Source organism: Vitis riparia, chromosome 9, assembly GCF_004353265.1.
Source record: "Vitis riparia cultivar Riparia Gloire de Montpellier isolate 1030 chromosome 9, EGFV_Vit.rip_1.0, whole genome shotgun sequence".
NCBI classification, from domain to species: domain Eukaryota; kingdom Viridiplantae; phylum Streptophyta; class Magnoliopsida; order Vitales; family Vitaceae; genus Vitis; species Vitis riparia.
In genome coordinates, this window is record NC_048439.1 from 6,561,369 (window position 1) to 6,579,721 (window position 18,353).

Below are 18,353 nucleotides of genomic sequence, written 5' to 3' on the forward strand. Positions count from 1 at the left end.
TTAAGGGTATGTTTGGTTCTAAATGATAATTTTATGTTTAATTATATCACTAAAAAATACCAAAAAAATAAAATGTAATTAAATTAAATTAAAAACTTATACATTCTTAAATTATTTAATTTTTATATCAAAAAGTTAAAATAAATTAAATGAATTTAAAATAACATATAAAATTAATTTATTGATTTTAAATTTATTTTTTATTTTTTTTAGGTTTTTTCTTTCTCCTATTTTTCCTCTTTATTCTCTCTCTTACATTTCCCTTGATTTTTTTAAAACCATACATAACCTAAAAGTAAATTTGATAACATTTATAAAAACAATTAGTATAAAAAGGGTTTTTTTTTTTAAAAAAAAAAATGAATTATTTGATCAAATTTAAAAAACACTTTTAAAAAATTAAAAAAACATTTATGATGTTTCTTAGATAAACACTTGGTAGAATATTCTCACAAAAACCATTAAGGAAAAATACTTCTATCAAGAGTCCGTTAACAATAATTCTTAAAAACATTTTTAATCTTTTTAACATTTGAAATTTTTTATCATTTAAATATTAAAAACGTTATAAACATTTTCTAAAATCATTCTCAAAGTACTCTAAGAGTATTTGACAATCTTTCTACTTCAAGAGTTTTTAATTAAAGCATTTTCAAAAAACACTACAAAACTTTTTTTTAACCCCACCACCATTTTCTAAAAAATTTAAAGTGTTTTCTAAATTTTATCACATTTTACTTTTTTTCAAAAACATTTTTTAAACTAAAAGTGTTTTATAAATTTTGTCATACTTAATTTTTCTTTAAAAACATTTCTTAAGCTAAAAGCATTTTTTAAAAACACTATCAAATGGAAATTACTTCCAATGGAAGTACATCAAACACACTCTTAAGAGCCTCTTTGGAGTGATTTTGAGATTATTAAACACTCTTATTTTCTAAAAACTTTGATATTTGACAAACTCTTAATAATCATTTTTAAAGATATGGAGATTCACTACCAGGTGATTTATGAAGAATTATTTGAAGGTAACTTTTTAAAAACACTTTTGAAAAACACCATATATATATTGAAGTCAAAATCACCCCAAACATACTCTAAATCTCATACCAATTGCAGATACCAACCATTTTTTCTCATATCTTCAGAGATGAAGCAGCCTCTTCAAATGGGGGCACAACTATGGAATGGTGGTGGTGTAGAAAGGCAAAAATATGCAATAACAAAAAAATTTCCCCAACTAAAAACAGGGAAACTGAAGAGAGCTTGCACATGAGAATGAAGCTAAAGCCTGAACTGGTCTGTTCTTGATTCAGGGAATACATAAATGAGCACAATTCCTAAGCAGCAATGACTGGATCAACATAGTATTAGTATGAATCACAACTCAGATTCATTCTAACTTCTGAAGCATAATTTTCATACATTTCCCTGATTGAAACCCACTTCACTTTGATTAATTCAATATCTATATGCATATGCACCATTGCAGTCGATTTTTGCACTGGACAGGTGATGACAGTGTGATGTAATTGACCGTGCCTTCTTCCAGAAAATGCAAAAAAACAGCGGGGGAAGAAAACATGGCTGAGAGTTAATATTGCTTTTATCCCTCCTGGACTCTCAAAATTTTTGAGGGTTCAATGTCCACTGGAATTGTGTTCCAACTAATATCATTCGTTTAATTCCTTTCATTATGTACTATCAGAAGTACATTGCACCTTGGGCTGCTGGCCACAGTAGAAAATATCACCTGCTAGTCATTTGTGCTTGACCTTACAACATCAAGCAGTTGCTGAAAATTGTTGATTCCACTCTCCCAATTCAGTGTAGAAGCTTCCAACTATCAAAATCTGCACCAGAAATCAGAGGGTTAGCATGAGTTTCAGTTTAATTGAAAATCCACTCTAAAATGTCATTTCAACTCTGTTTTTCTCGAAGTTTAGGCATTTTTAACTCATGGAGAACTCATGATAGTTCAGTAAGATATTTCTTCATTTCTCACAAGAGTAATGGGAAGAGAGAATCTCAAATGAAATCATCCACTCTGATTCTCTCCAAAATCTTTGTTCCTATACTTCCTATAGAATTTCATACTCACTTTCCAAAAACTCTTCTATAAAAATACCCACTTCTATCTTCTGTAGTCTCCCAGGCTTTCTAAAAACTGTTTTCATTTCTCAAAACAATTTTTTTCTCATCTCTAGAAGTCCATCTTTCTAAGTCCCTCCTTTTCTCTAAAATTTCTATTTTACTCTCTAAAACTCTCTCCATAAAAACTATACTCTTTCTGACCTGCAAGAAAGCCTAGACTGGTGTTCATAAATCTCACCACTACCCACTTTAATGCTGCCTCACCACAGCAACTCCACTGCTCATCATGGTGGAGTTTACCAGCTTCAGATAAAATGAGCTTAATATTTATCACTCACATAAACACGAATGAATTTGAAGGAATAGATTCTTTTACACACTGGAGACAATTTTGGACATGAAGAGGAGACAAGGACCACAACAGCCATTACATGGATTAGAGGGTCATCATTCCAGAATTTTAAGAGTCATGTGCTCGTACATGACATTTTTCTGTCATACTTCATTTGGAAAACATCTAATGCACAACTTGAAACAGCAGGGATGGTATTAGCTGAAAAACATTTGGATGGTTAAGACCAAATAGACCAACGTTTTGTTTGGGAGGTGGGTTATAAAATATAATTTATGGTTTGTACCTAATTTATACTTTTACCCCTTAAGTTACAGCTTCTGAAATCTAAACATCCCAAGTTCCAATCAACTCAAAAGCAATAAATAGGATCATGATAATATAGACACACACATACATCCCTACTTCTCAACCACTGACCAACTATAATCAGAGGAAAGAACAGCAAAATATGTTCATAATAAACTCATCCTATAAATATGGAAATAATCTAATTCTCTTCACCAAGTTGAGTGCATCTACGCTGTGAAACCTAAAACACAGATAGAATTGGGGACATAAACCCAGTCTCACTTTTGACTGCAATCAGATACATTACTATGGTAGAAGGCATTTCAATAGACTAGTTAAAAGCTTCTGATAGGAACTCCCCCAAAAGAAATAATTGACATAATGCTAGATAATTGTGTGAACATCAACCCAGAATCACTGAAACTAAACTTCAGACACATGCACCAGGAAGGCCTGATCAATGCCACCTCAAATCAAATAGAAAACAGAAATGAGATCAAATTTGTTATAAACTAACATTTGAACATAGAAGAAAGAATTGAATCAATGAAAAAGAGGTATCTTGGGCCACCTAGGGCCTCTTCATGCAAGTATGGCCACACAGCTTGTTAATTGCATCATTTTAATTTCCTCTGGCATGCTTAGTAATTAAATCACCTTTAGCCCTCTTTCACATTCTAATTACCGCTGAAAGCGGATTGGACTTGAACCACTAACCAGCGATTTAGTTTAAGATATACTTGTCACTCTTAGTTATACATGTATATGTACAACCACACAAAGAGACAACCAAGACATGATAATAATATTAATTTTAGGCAAGTCAGCAAAATGCAGCAACAAAGACAAAGTTTTCCTTGTATGATTATCAGTAGCAATTGCTTACGATTAATTTTTTTTTGATCAGTCACTTAACGGGTAATCAGTATATGTATGTGTTTATGCATACTTTGAAAAGCTATTTCATGCCAATGCAACAATTACACGTATGTAAGTATGTGGATTCCTTATCCAAAAACTGCATAATCTTTTCAAACGTTTTTTGGCTCTCATTTTAAGACATTTTTCTATAATTAACAGAATATGCTTGTGCCTCATGCTTCTAATTAATGCATTCTATGTCAAATGTACATAATCTTTCATAACTTATCAAGATTTGGTACTCTCTCCTTTTTGTGCATTCTTCTATAAATAAACTGCATAGTAATTATGCTTCATGCTTCTGATAATGCAAACAAGCAACAATGTGTACATGGTCTAACTTTAAAGCATTGCTCTATATTAATGAATCATTCAAATCAACATATTTTAACCCTTTAGTATTGTTTGAAAAGCTATCCAGGTCATTTCTCTTAGTAGACTAATACAGAGTCCTTTTAGTATTATTGACATATTTTAGGATATCACAACAACTATTCAAATGGATTATCATTTCAAAACCTACAGTAGCTACCAGGTCTAGTACACTATCTTACTGAATGAATTAAAAAAATATAAATAAAATAAAACATAGTGACTATTACACTTACCACCGACTTATGGAGTTCATATGAAATCTTTTGACCTTCATAAACAACAAATTGGAACTCCAAAATTTAGGTATAGCAATAACGCAACTACAAGTATTGGTTATGTGCATATAAAATCAATAAATTTACTGAAGCTACAACAATAAGCCAAACATTTGGTGGGGGGGGGGGGGGGGGGGGGCGGTGCAGAAATTTACCAGTATAGCATTCGGGATATCTAATGAGGAGAAATTGCTTTCTTTCCATTGGTCATTCTGTTCCTTACCACCAAAGCTGAAAACATCAGACAAGACATGCAGTATCTCAGGAATTCCTTTTTGTTTGATAGGCAAAGCAAAAAATTGTTAAAAAAGAGCACCTAATAAAAAAACACAACAACAACAACAACAAAAACAAAAAACGAAAAACAAAACAGGGCACAACCCAACATTATCTACCACAATATCAAATTTTATTACATGTGGCTAATGTAATATATACCACCATAAATTATACTCAATATTTTCCAAGAGACGGGTAGATGGGAATAATATGAATACACATGCATGCAAGGCAAACATACATCAGGACATTCAACATATTTTAAGACGGTAAATATTTTCCTCATAAAACTCATCCCACAGACCACCTTAAAAAATAAATAAATAAAGGACAACTGACGAAGCTAACATAGAGAACTTACAAGAACTTGGGTGATTGTGAACTCTCATTTCATCACAAGCTTGATTGAGATGGTATAGCATATCTTCTTTCTGATGTTAAGCCATAAAAATCTATACATCCAGTCAATTTCTCAGATCTACAAAGAATCGAGTGAAAAGAATATCAGCTCATCTTAAGCTGCACCATAACATAAACCAACCAATCCCTCATTTTCAGTCTATTGCTTCTTGGACAATACAGATTCAAACACACCAAGTTGATTCTTGGAAAATGAGGGCACCCTTTTCCGAGCCAACTTTAATAGCACCTTAGCTTTGTCAATCTCCCCATTGCCCTTAAGGCCTTCAAGTAGTTTATAGATGGTATCCACATTCAGAGACCAGTTTCTATTCATGCATTCTTTGCACATCGTGTATGCCATATCAAACTCTCCTCCCTTACAAAGATAATGAATCATGGTCTGATAGATCTTAACATTGGGCTTATAACCCTTCCCATGTAAAGCAGAATAAACCTTTTTTGCCATTTCAAGATAACCAGCCTGGCAAAACCCTTTGATGACCAAATTATATGTAACCTCATCCGGGGTTATTCCAAGATACTCCATCATACCCATCAAACTATTAGCTTGCCACGCTCTTCTCCTATTGACCAAGTACTGAATCCTAACATTAAAAGTTGCAAGATTCGGTAAACAACCCTTCATCACCATAAGATTCCACAAGCCATTGCCAACCTCCCATCGGTTATTCTTATAAAATGCGGACATAAGTGTAGTATAAGTCACAACATCTGGGTTTACACCAGCTTTCTCCATCTCTATCATGACCATATATGCTTTATCCAATATATCCATATCGCAAAGAGCCTTAATAACAATATTAACCGAAAAAACATCCAATTCAATGCCAAATTTAAAAGGAACATCTCTGAGAAACAAATCAATGGCTTCTAAATCATGGCTTTGTGTCAAAACCTTAAGGGCAGCATTAAATGATTTAACAGTCCTTTGACACCCAAATAAATGCATGTCATAGAAAGTATCAACAGCTTGTTTAATCATCCCAGCCTTACCATACAACATTATAATCCGAACAATGAACCCTTCACGCCGACCCTGAGGCAGAGTCTTTTGGTGCTCAAGCAAATGCTCGATGTAGTCGAACCGCCCAGCCCCTGCTAGCCTGGAAACCGTGTCCTCAAATGCAAATCGGTTCTCGACAACAAGCCTGTTATGGGCATTAGCTTTGAACAATTGAAATAGCCTTTCGGGGTCTCGCTCGGCCTTAAGCTTGACCAGGGCAGGTTCTTCCAAGGGTTTATCAGGTTTTTTAATGCAATTTGATTTGGCACTTGTAACAGTTTCAGCAACAGGCGCAATGGCGGTGATGGCGGCGGCGTGGCAGAATCTGCGAATGGGACGCAGAGAGAGCATGTTCTATAGTTTCTGATGTAATTGAAGAATACCCATCTACTCAAATCATGATTTTCAGCATCTCCGTATCAAAAATCTTAACCACCCATGAAAAAACCCAGAAATCCAATTACAAGAAACAATCAAATCAATACAAACAATGTGTACTTTCAGGACTGAAATGTATCTTCGGTTTGATCCGTGAAAATCAGATAAGAAAATGAAAATTGAAGAAAGGGATGAAAGAATGGCTTAGCTGCTACTGAGTTGATCTGTGCGAAAGGAAATGGATGAAAACCTAAGTACAACCCCCAACGGACTGAAAGGAAATGAGAGTTTTGTGCCGTGGGGGTTTTTGGGGTTTTGAAAGGAGCCACGGTGTGGTAGGCGTTTTGCTGTCGCTTCTTAGGTTTTGGTTTGGGAAATGAATATGGGTCAGATCCTTGGATCCAAGTGACTCCTTGGTCGGATCCTATCCAGGTGGATCCATATTGCCAAGATTCTTGCAAATAGGATTAGATTTTCATTCAGGCCATTTTTCATGTCTTCAGCATTTCTAAAAATCTAAAAATATAAATAAAAAATATTAATGTAATTTTAAATTTATTTTTTTATTTTTTAAAATAAAAATAGTATTATTTCTTATTTTTAAAATATTAAGTAAGTCTAATAATGCATTTACTTCTACTAGTTTGAAATTTGAAAGTTTATTAAATACTTACATTACTTTATTTTTGTTAAAACAAAAGTGAAAACATGTTAAGATCAAAATTATTTTCAAATTTTTAATTAAAAATGTAAAAATAAAAGTGCAACAAAAAAACAGTCTTTGAATTTAGCTTCTCAATGACCTTAAAAGGAATATTAAAATAATACTAAAAGGAATATTAAAATAATATATATATATATATAATCTTAAAAAATATTATTAAATTATGATAATTTGTAAAATATTAAAAAACCCTACAACAAAATTATGACATGAAGCTTTCATTTTGAAAATATGAATTTAGTGAAACAGTAGTTCGAATGTCGTCTTGAAGTCCTTTCAAGAGACAAGTTTCATGTGAAAACCAGGGGGGAAAGCTTGCCCTGTTGGTCATTATCACAGGTCTTCAAGAAACCCATCTGAGCAAATCTGTTCAAGACAGTTGGCTTTTTGCTCATGCTCTTCCATTGAAGACCTGCCATGCATTGCCTGAGAAAAGGCATGCTGTATATTCCCCATTTCAAAGGTTTTTTCCCTACTCAAATGTTTCCTCAACCAAGACCAACATTTATGTAATCAGAAGCTTAAGTTCAAATGGTTATGGGTTAGCTCTTAAATACTTCAACCTAAAACTTCCACATCAACAAATTTAAGTTATCATATCAAAAATCAACCAACTATTCCTTGGTTTTGTGTAGACAGGATGAGAAGAGACAAAGGAGACTTGTTGATGGGTTTCTTGAGGGATTCCCCACATCTTGAACTTCATTCTTAGTCCTTTGAAGTTATAACGAGCAATCCCAGTGCACCGATGAGAACATACTGCAAAAAAGACAACATATGTGAAATACCAGGCATATGGGTTTTAAATCTCTACGTATTTTGGAAAATTTTTCTCAGGTTAGAATTTTGACATTTTTCCATATATGTCAGCAAAATTTTGATGGTTTCCTTCAGTTTCAGCAAAAGAGAAAATCATGCAGAAACTAAGATGGTGTTTGTTTTTTTAACTTAATATTAAATGCAATCTACTTTCAAACTTTAGATGATTTGTTTTTAACTTTTTTTTTTCCTTTCTATTCCTAATTTTTAAAATTTTTTGACTAAATAGAAAATGTCAAAATATTTGGTTTTCTTGATGAATACTAAAAATAACTTTTTAAAACAACCAATTCGCAATTTCAACACAAGCCTCATCCCATTAATATTAATTACTTAACAGAAATATAATAATAAAAAAACAAACAACTTAACACTTGATACCATTAAGTTGTATTTAGAGAGTTAAATTAAGTTCTATTTAAATTTAAGTAGAAAAAAAAAACACCACCTAAGACTTATATCTTGGACATCATATGAATTCTTTGTTTCCTTATACCAAGCCATATAACTATTTGTCAGCAATCATACAGCTTTGGAGCTACTTTGAAACAGATCCTTGAGCACAAGCATTTTTCTTTTAGAATTTATCAATTAATAGTATACAAAATAATATCCAGACTAATGTTAGTTTTCGGGACTGCAAAGGAAGCCAAAAGAAGTTTGATTTCCAGACAATGTTATAAGGAAAGCAAACCTTGATAAGCGGCTTTTCTGTCATGATGATTGTCACCCAGCCGACATAAGGTAAGAACCTGCAAATGTCAAAAAGTGGGCAATAAGAGGCTTTTACTGTTTATTTTGGATCAAATAAATAAATAAATAGGTGCATCCTTTTCTTTTAGCAGACTTTGAAAGAACTTAAAAAAAAAAAAAAAGTAATTATTCCTCTGGGTATTAAAGGTATGTCATTCATACAATGGTGTGTATACCACATTTTCAATAAGGACAACTTGAACCTAAAGATAGCCAAACACAATGCACCAGGATTGCACGCTAACCTTGATGGAATGTCAGATTTATATGGATAGGTACATGAAAAAAGAAATTCACTTGGGCACTATACCAAATTTTCTTTAAGTTATTCCACCACTGACTAGGATAGCAAACCCTAAAGAAAATAGTTTGCAGCAGAGAGGATACAATTCCAGATTTTAGAGCTGTCTTTCATCTTTAGGGCATGTCAATCTGACCCATTTCCAAGGGTCTTGAGCTGTTAATATTGCAAGAAACTGCAGAAATTGGAATAAAATAAAAATTTGGAAAAGTTTCAGCATTAGATCCAAGAACTCCTAGGTTCATTTTTCACTCATAACCATCCATTGGATCTTCACCCTAGTTACATCACTACTCCATTTCAATGGCTTATAACATCTTTTCTAAAATCTACATGCTTGCACAGTCCCCTGTGGCTGCCCTCAATGAAGGGTTCTTCACGTTAGATATGTGTAGGCATAAGCAGGCAAATGAAAACTAAAGATAAGTGTTTTTACCCCACAGCCCTCCCCATAATATGGTGCCGCTGAAGCCAGAGCTGACCATGGGCGTACAAAAGCCTGTCATCCCCATAATTGTTATCCCCTGATAAAGACAGAAAAAGTGAGACATTGGAGAATATCATAGTAGTGGCATATGGTTGGGACACAATACACTGTATTATGACTAAAGGAGTTGCACATGTATCAGAGAATATCTCTCTCTGACTGTTTGAGAAAGCGTACAAAGAAAGTTATTATTGTAGACAAAAAAAACTTCTCCACTCTTTGTTTTAAGTAAGCATATTTAAATTGTCATAAAGTTGTATATTTTTTAATTTCTTTTTAAAAGTGGATCTGTTTCTAGAATTCTACTCCACCTTTGGCTAATCCATTCATAGGATGATACAGTGTGACAAGATATAATGCACAAGAGATTAGCATAAGAATGAGAGATGCAAAGTGGATTGGCAAAGGTTGAGTGCAAAACACCTACCCTTCTTCAAAAGGAAGCAACTATCCTGGTTATTTTTGGAGAATGCGGGTTACAACAAAAAAGAAATGGGTTGGCTTAATATAATAGTCAAAGATATCAATGAATGATTAGACAAAATGAGCAGCATATTTAAAGCAGAGAGCTGAATGCGAATCACAATGATATAATATTGTGCCAAATTACTTTACCACAAAACCACAAAAAAAAAAAGGTTCAGATAATGTCATCAGAAAAAAAAAAAAAAACATCTAATGATACATGGCAGCTGCTTAAATTTGTAATAGTCAGGTCTTTATTTCCAAGGATCTGATTACCTTTTGTGAGGACATCAACTTCTCCAGTATCTTGCCGTTCATGAACCTGCAAAGATGGTTAATCATCAAAGATTCACTGGACAACAATGCGATGACTATCAAATTAATGAAAGTTGATTAAAAAAGTCTCAATACTAACAATAGAAAATGATATTTTTCAACTTTTAAGTATTAATTGTAAAGTAAAATAAATAAAACTTGTAATACAAGATTAGATCCATATATTTCTAAGAGTTAGAAACAGAGTACATAACATTATTTGCTGGGAAAAACAATGAGAAAACCAATTCTGAAAGGATACCTAATCATGTGTGTTAATGCACTAGTCCAAGATGGTGATTTTGTTCCATTGCACTAAGTCTGATGCATCTTACCTCTAATGGTCTTACTGGCATCATTCAACTTCATGCTGCTTTAGAGTTGATTATTCTATAAGATATGTGTGCATTTGAATTAATTAGAGCTAAAGGAATGATTATGATATGATCACTAGGTGTACAATTTGGAGAAAACTTGAAAAATGAAGTCAGGAAGTCAAAAAGGAGGCAGGATGTTTGAACATCTCAAAGGACATTCAAACACTATCCTGAAGGGCGTTCAAATACTACACCGGAGGGCATTCAAAGCTACCCTGGAGGGCATTCAAATGTCCTTCCTTAGCATTTGAATGTACTCCTTGACCAGTCCAATGCCAGGCCCTCCTATTCATATTTGTAAGCCCATTTTTCATATGTTTAAGAGTGTTTTTGTAAAATTAAATTTAAAATTTCCCTCCAAAAGTGTTTCCTAGGTTTTTGATATAAATAAATGATTTTATTGAGTTACATTTGAGACATAAGAAAATAGTCATCACTATAGCCCTAGTTCTTCATCTCCCAAGCTTTTAAAAGTATTCTTGAAAGATTCTTTGGTTAAAAAAGGGGTGTGATCAATCTGCTAGCTTCAGCATGGGCTTAAGGTGTCCACTACGGAGCACAGATGTTGCATTGCGAACATGAAGATTTGTATAGGTTCTAAATAATATTAGACCCTGAGTAGCAGGTGCATTTGAATCAGGTAATTTTGTGTACATTCCTTTCATATTTAGTAGATTTCTTTGCAGTCTTTAGACCTGTAGCTTTTTTACATCTAGAGTTTTTGGGGAACTCTGTAAGTGGTTTTTCCACATTACATCCAGTTTTATTGTGGGATTGATGAACTTGTACACATTGTTGAATTCATTGAGAATAATTCAGGAAAAAAAAATTAATTGGGATAACTTGCTTGGACTACCTACTCAAACCAAAAAACCCCCAACAATACAACAGCACCCCCCACCCCCAACCCAAAAAAACACATTTTTCTGTAGGTAGTTCCCTTAATCAAGGCTGGAACTTACAATGTGAATGCTCTTACTAAAACTTCTACTCAAATATGTGCCCTCATATTTATAGCTGAACCGATGGAATGAGAAAAGCACAATAAATGCAAAATGTAAAAGTGGATTAAAAAGAAAAGTTGACTTCGATGCTTTGAGAACAATGAGAAAGGACTCTTGATGTAGGATGGAGATAGAGAGAAGAGGTCGAGATCAGCTGAATTTAGAGCATGTAGTGACAAGGTTTATAACACTCAAGTCTCAAGTAATATCTTGTTTGAACAGCCATGGATAAGGCACTCTCTTTAGTTATATATCAGAATTTCTCACCAATATGCATTTATATATATCAACACAGAGTTGGTATACACTTCTAGATACCATAATATCACTTTTGGTCTCTCAAAATTGGTATAAGGCTCACTGAAAAGTTTGAGAACCACTTTATTTATTAGATTGGAAGTCAGGCTACAGGCACTAGAGGCAAGAGTGTACAGTGCATAAGGAAACAATTAATTCTTTCGACCATATGGAAAATCCAAATCATGGATATTGTATCCTGTACTGTACCAGAACATGCTTGCAACTAACCATTGGAGCATCTCAAAATTAACACAACCAAAAAATTAAAGATATTTTTCTTGTATTTCAACATTCACTGCAACCAAAAAGTATGAGACATTCTTAATTTGAAAGTTGTGGACTAGGGATGCTAACAAGACAGGTCAAATTGAAGATCCTCCCTGTTTAAGTTGTCCCTAAATGGATGGGTCTGACCATAAAGATATGGCTCATAACAATTGCTACAACAGCAACTAAAACCTTTTATATGTACTTGTTTAACAAATATGTTATAAATTATCTAAGATGTGCAGCTTTAACCATATATAACCAGTGTTACAGTATGGTTATATAAAATAGGCCCCAGGCCCAGCACATCCTCACCTCAAACCATCATGGTATCAGTACTGAAAATTCAATGAAACTCATAGAAAAGGAAATAGCGTAATAGAACAAGGGCTCCCCAAGGATGGAAACAGTATGCCGCTGCTCTGGACTTAAACTCTTCATTATATTCACTGCAACCCTTCTCACAAAAGGAGACAGGTTTGTGGCAGTAACAGGGAAAAAATGATTGGCTCCTCTACTTGAAGAGAAAATGTAATTTGTTTGAAAAAAGGAAAGCAAAAGAATAGTTAGTTCACAGGATGAACCCAAACCTCCAATGTTTTCGACATGTCATGATGGAAAATATCCAGCATGCTAATCGTGGAAACTCTGATGGGCCTACATATCAACACAGACGGTTTTTCAATGGCTTTTTGGCAATTTTCGTGGGATTTTGTTAAAGAAGAGGTCATGAACTTCTTTAGGCAATTCCATGAGACCGGGAGCTTTGTAAGAAGTTTGAATGCAACTTTCCTAGTGTTGATTCCTAAGAAAGGGGGGGCAGAGGACTTGAAGGATTTTAGGCCAATTAGCTTGGTGAGAGGGTTATATAAATGGCTAGCTAAGGTGTTGGCTAATAGAATGAAGGGTGTCTTAGCCAAGGTCATCTCAACGGCCCAAAACGCTTTCGTGGAGGGACGGCAGATTATGGACGCAGTGTTGGTCGCTAATGAGGCAATTGACTCTATTGTGAAAAGCAATAGAGGGGCGATTCTATGTAAATTAGACATTGAGAAAGCCTATGATCACTTGGACTGGGATTTTCTTTTAGCAGTGATGGAGAAGATGGGGTTTGGGGAAAGATGGTGCAGGTGGATAAAGTGGTGTCTATCCACTGTTAGGTACTCAGTTATGGTGAATGGAAGTCCTACGGGTTTTTTCCAAAGTCCAAGGGGGTTAAGGCAAGGAGACCCCTTGTCGCCGTACCTTTTTGTAGTGGTGATGGAGGCTTTCAGTGTTTTGATAAAGAAGGCAGTGGCTGGGGGGTTTTTGGCGCCTTGTTTGATTCAGGGAAGAAGAGGCGAAGGGGTCCAGATATCACATTTGTTGTTTGCTGATGATACGCTGATATTTTGTGAAGCAAAGGAGGATCAGTTATTGTATATGGGCTGGCTGTTAATGTGGTTTGAGGCAATTTCAGGGTTAAGAGTAAATCTGGAGAAAAGTGAGCTAATTCCGGTTGGTAGAGTCGAGAATGTGGATGAGTTGGCTGATGAGTTTGGTTATAGGGTGGGAAAACTGCCTTCCACTTATTTAGGAATGCCGTTAGGTGCCCCGTTTAAAAGCGTTGCAGCGTGGGATGGAATAGAAGAAAGATTCAGAAAGAAATTGGCTATGTGAAAGCGTCAATACATTTCAAAAGGGGGGAGGATTACTCTAGTGCGGAGTACATTGGCAAATTTACCGATTTATTTTATGTCAATTTTCCAGATGCCTAGAGCGGTTAGAATCAGATTGGAGAAGATTCAAATGGACTTTTTGTGGGGTGGCGGGGCTCTAGTGCAAAAACCACATTTAGTTAAGTGGTCAATTGTATGTTTAGACAAAAGAAGCGGAGGGTTGGGGGTTAAGAATCTTGGGGCCTTCAATAGGGCTCTCCTTGGCAAATGGGTGTGGCGCTTTGCAAATGAAAGAAAGGCTCTGTGGAACCAAGTGATCAGAGGGAAATACGGGGAGGAAAGAGGAGGGTGGAGATCTTGTGAGTCTAGGGAGGCCTACGGGTTTGGGTTGTGGAAGGCAATAAGTAAAATGGGACATCAAGTGACCCCTTTTGTTAGCTTTGTGGTGGGTGATGGTGAGAAAGTGAAGTTTTGGAAAGATAAATGGTGTGAAACCATCCCTTTGAGCGAGGCTTTTCCTTCTTTATTTGCTTTAGCTTCGAACAAAGAGGCTTGGGTAAATGAAGTGTGGACAGCCGAGGGGGAATGGGGGGAAGTTGGAACCCTTGTTTCAATAGACCTTTCAACGATTGGGAGTTGGAAGAAGTGGAAAGGCTATTTTGTTGCTTGGAGGGGAAGAAGGTTAGGGGGGATGAGGAGGATAAGGTGAAGTGGATGGCATCAAAGGATGGGGACTTCTCGGTGAAATCTTTGTATAGGACTATGCAGCTGGGGTCTCTTGCTTTTTTCCCTTCAAAAATTATATGGAATTCTTGTGTGCAGCCCAAATTGAGCTTTTTTGCGTGGGAGGCTTCTTGGGGGAGAGTTCTAACCTTGGATCGCTTGCAAAAGAGAGGTTGGGTTATGGCAAATAGATGCTTTCTTTGCCATAACAGTGAGGAGACAATTGATCACCTTCTTATCCATTGTGCAAAAACGAGAGAAGTATGAATGGTGTTCCTTTCCTTTTTTGGTGTTTCGTGGGTTTTCCCCCGGTCGGTCAAAGAAACCCTTTTAGGGTGGAGGGGGTCTTTTGTGGGAAAGAAAAGGAAGGTGGCGTGGCAATTGGGACCGTTATGCTTGTTTTGGGTTATTTGGAAGGCTAGAAATTCAATTGCTTTTGAGGATTGTGAGCTGTCCATTCAAAGGCTGAAAGCATCTTTTGTGTATTTTTTGTGGTCGGAATCCAAATTGTGGATAAAAGATGGTCCTTCGACCTTAATAGATTTTATAGATTGGGTGTGTATGCGTTAAGGGAGAGGTTTTTTTGTTTTGCCTTGTCCTTTGATGTTTGGGCCCTTTTGTAAAGGGGTAAGTCCCTTTATACTGTAATTTGGTGGGTCGCTTCTTTAGCGCCTCTTTGCAATACAATCTTATACTTATTGATCAAAAAAACATATCAACACAGCCCCAACAACACATTGTTCCAAAATGAGAAAGAAGGAATAGGGGAAAAAAATAACACTGGATCGAAAACTACAAGATAACGCGCACTACATCAGGGAAAATGAGCACTGCTTTAAAATCACTTCTAGATCCAAGTGCATAAAGCTCACACAAGAAAATTCAGACATCAGCACCGCATGGAAATGAATGAATGGGAAAAGATCTGCTAATATATTTACCTTAATTACACGGTGAACAATTGGTATTTCACGACCCTGAACACAGAAATAGGTAAAGAAAATATATTATCAAACAAGAAGTAGAAGAACAAGATATATGAAAAACTCCAAAGAGAATTATCAGAATTCAAAAGAAAAATAAGTAAACATGCAAAAAGATTATGTTATGTTTGAATAAACAATCATAGAAAATCTCATGTTAAATGAAAATGATATTTTGCTTTTGAAGCTAATGAAATATATGCTTCTTCTCATTTTGACTGCCTAGATATTTGGACATTCAAACATAGAAAATTTCACCTTAAATAGACATGATATTTTGCTTTTGAAACTAATTAAATATATGCTTCTTCTCATCTTTGACTGCCTAAATATTTGGACAACTGATCCCAATATCCACTTCAAACATTACAACAAACCTCTGTCTTTGGATGATAAAGACCTGAAAGTGCATTCAAATTTGACAATTGCAAATCCATGAAAGATCCAAAAAGAGTTGACAAATAAATGATGTGTGTAATCACCCTTCCATTGCGTAGCCTAAGCATGCCATGAAATGGAGGTGTCAACTCTTCCTAGATCTTATACAAGTTATTCCACTTCAAACATAGCAGATGGTATATCCTCCTTTACATGTTATTCCATTGAATATCCCTTTTCTCTTTCATTTCTATAAAGGAAAAAGTGACAGATATTTAAGAAAATTATATTAAAGGAAGAAAGCAAAGAAGCCAGTATGAATTTTCAATTTATATGCATTGACAACCATAAATACAAACTGAAATTACAAAAACCAGATTCAACAAATTAAATTTAAAAAAAAAACATCAAAAGAGTACTCACATCTACATTAAACACAACAATTTCCCCTGCACGAATAGGATCTTTACTCATGTGTAAGAACAAAATGTCCCCCTGCAAACGCAATGAATGTATTATTTAATTAAGAAATATAGAAAATGGTAGAAAAAGTAGGAATCATTCTATGAAAATAGGTTGAAATGAGAGTATTGGAACAAAAACATAAACCAATGACGTAGAAACAATATCTCTAATGCAAAGATGAAGTAGAAATATTAAAGTATGCCTCATTACAATAGATGTTTCAGTTTTGTATTCTTCAGTAAGTTGCATGTACTGCACAAATATAATGGTAAGAAAAATCCAGAAATTCCTCCTCCCTCAAGTTATAAAAACATATGTCAAAACACTTGTCTACAAATAGTACTCTCCTCAAACACTGGTATCAAATCATCCTCCACAAGCCCATCAACCCAACCCCTAATTCCATTGTTAATTTTAGGACCCAGTGGTCCATTGTGTCTTCCCCCTTCTCCAGAAGTCAGTGCCCAAGAGGAGACAAATTCATACCATGTTAAGAAGGAAGAGGGCTGCCTCCATAAAAATGGAAGCTTGCAGCTACCTTTTAAACAAGGCATAGGAAAGAGGGCTGCCTCCATAAAGACGGAAGCTTGAAGCTACCTTTTAAACAAGGCATTTCCCTTGGTCATTCTTTCAACTATTAAAAAGCGGGATTGCTCTTCCTCTTTGTTAGCAGAAGTTGATTTTACTAGCAAAAATAATAGTTGAAGACACACCAAGTGCGTTATACAAACAAATTGCAGGATATAAAACTGTACAAGAATTCACTTGATAAAAGGAGTTACCCTCTTGAAGCCCGGCTCCATGCTTCCAGAAAGAACAACAACAACAGGAGATTCGCTGCCAGTAATGCACATCAATGCCTTCCATATAATCAGTGCAGATGTAACGATCATACCTGAAACAGTACCCAGACCACTCACATACAGTATTTATCAAATGTGACACCAGCATCTCAAAATTTATCATAGTCCTTTATGAATACATTATCTAATCCAACGAAACATCTGTGGGATCAAAATTTGAATGTGCTTGCATCTTATTAGAAATTTCTCTCAAACTGTTCAAGTAGATGCAAGGTTTAACCTGAAAATCAAGTCAACTATGTCAAATAATTGTATAGCAGCACTTGGCTTGAAATTTTTGCTTTCTCCTGCCTCACACAATGAGAAATCTAAGATTCAAATTTTCTCTTCATTTACTTTTCATATCTTTTCTCAGCAACCAAAGGGAGAGTTATCAAAATCTGATTCCATGAGTCATGTTTGTTTTCACTATGGTTTATTCCACATTGTTTTGAATCAGACTTGAAAGTAATGCTTTCTGCAGGAAGAATCATGATCCATGAAATCCCTAATGATTAAGCACATTGCTACTCGAATTCATGGCTTTTTTTAATAGGTGAGAAAAATATATCTTATAAACCTTCATAGACTGCAAAATAACCCTCGGAACATCAAACCTTCGTTAGCAATCTAAGGGACAAAGGAAGAAAATAAATATTCTCAGAGAGTAAAGGGTGGTAATCAAAATCATGCAGCATCTTAGGTCAGAACAAGAGAAATTCATGGGCAAACACTTGGAATGGTCAGTTTTTTAATTATTTGAGACCTGAGAAAACTAAATCCCCTTTTGCAAAGCCCAATACAACTATTTACTGTTTTCAAATATTTGATCCTCTTTTCCTTTTATCTCCTTTTCTTAGCAACCAAGCAAACGTAAAGAGCGGGAGGGATAGGGATTTAGGAACTAACCGAGACTGACAGCCTGGCTGAGCACCTGCCGGATCTGAATGGATTTAATAGAATCGACGGTCTCTCCGATCCAACCCATGTTTTCTTTTGTCACGTTTTCCTTTCCTCTGGGTTTCTCGGCGGCCAAACGCAAAACCGGGTGCACCGTCGAGACTACAGACAAGGGGAGCTAGCGAAGCCGGTCCACTTTTC

The 18,353-nt window shown here is 35.3% G+C and overlaps 2 protein-coding genes across 3 annotated transcripts; both read right to left on the bottom strand.

The window, feature by feature from the left end:
- Positions 1–1,223: 1,223 nt before the first annotated feature.
- On the bottom strand, positions 1,224–6,842 carry LOC117921440 (pentatricopeptide repeat-containing protein At1g80150, mitochondrial). Of its 2 annotated transcripts, XM_034839290.1 has the most exons (3): positions 4,949–6,842; positions 4,464–4,539; positions 1,224–1,853 (listed from the first exon to the last, which is right to left on the bottom strand). In XM_034839290.1, the coding sequence occupies exon 1, from the start codon at positions 6,362–6,364 to the stop codon at positions 5,147–5,149; it is 1,218 nt and encodes a 405-aa protein (XP_034695181.1). In that variant the 5' UTR covers positions 6,365–6,842; the 3' UTR covers positions 1,224–1,853; positions 4,464–4,539; positions 4,949–5,146. The 2 variants fall into 2 exon arrangements, with proteins under 2 accessions (XP_034695181.1, XP_034695182.1); XM_034839291.1 differs by lacking the exon at positions 4,464–4,539.
- A 756-nt stretch (positions 6,843–7,598) lies between these two features.
- On the bottom strand, positions 7,599–18,345 carry LOC117922335 (signal peptidase complex catalytic subunit SEC11A). The gene is made up of 8 exons (XM_034840446.1): positions 18,162–18,345; positions 17,193–17,305; positions 16,369–16,440; positions 15,526–15,561; positions 10,217–10,262; positions 9,425–9,512; positions 8,629–8,686; positions 7,599–7,874 (listed from the first exon to the last, which is right to left on the bottom strand). Exons 1-8 carry the CDS (start codon positions 18,238–18,240, stop codon positions 7,824–7,826), a joined length of 543 nt encoding a protein of 180 aa, XP_034696337.1. The 5' UTR covers positions 18,241–18,345; the 3' UTR covers positions 7,599–7,823.
- Positions 18,346–18,353: the final 8 nt, after the last annotated feature.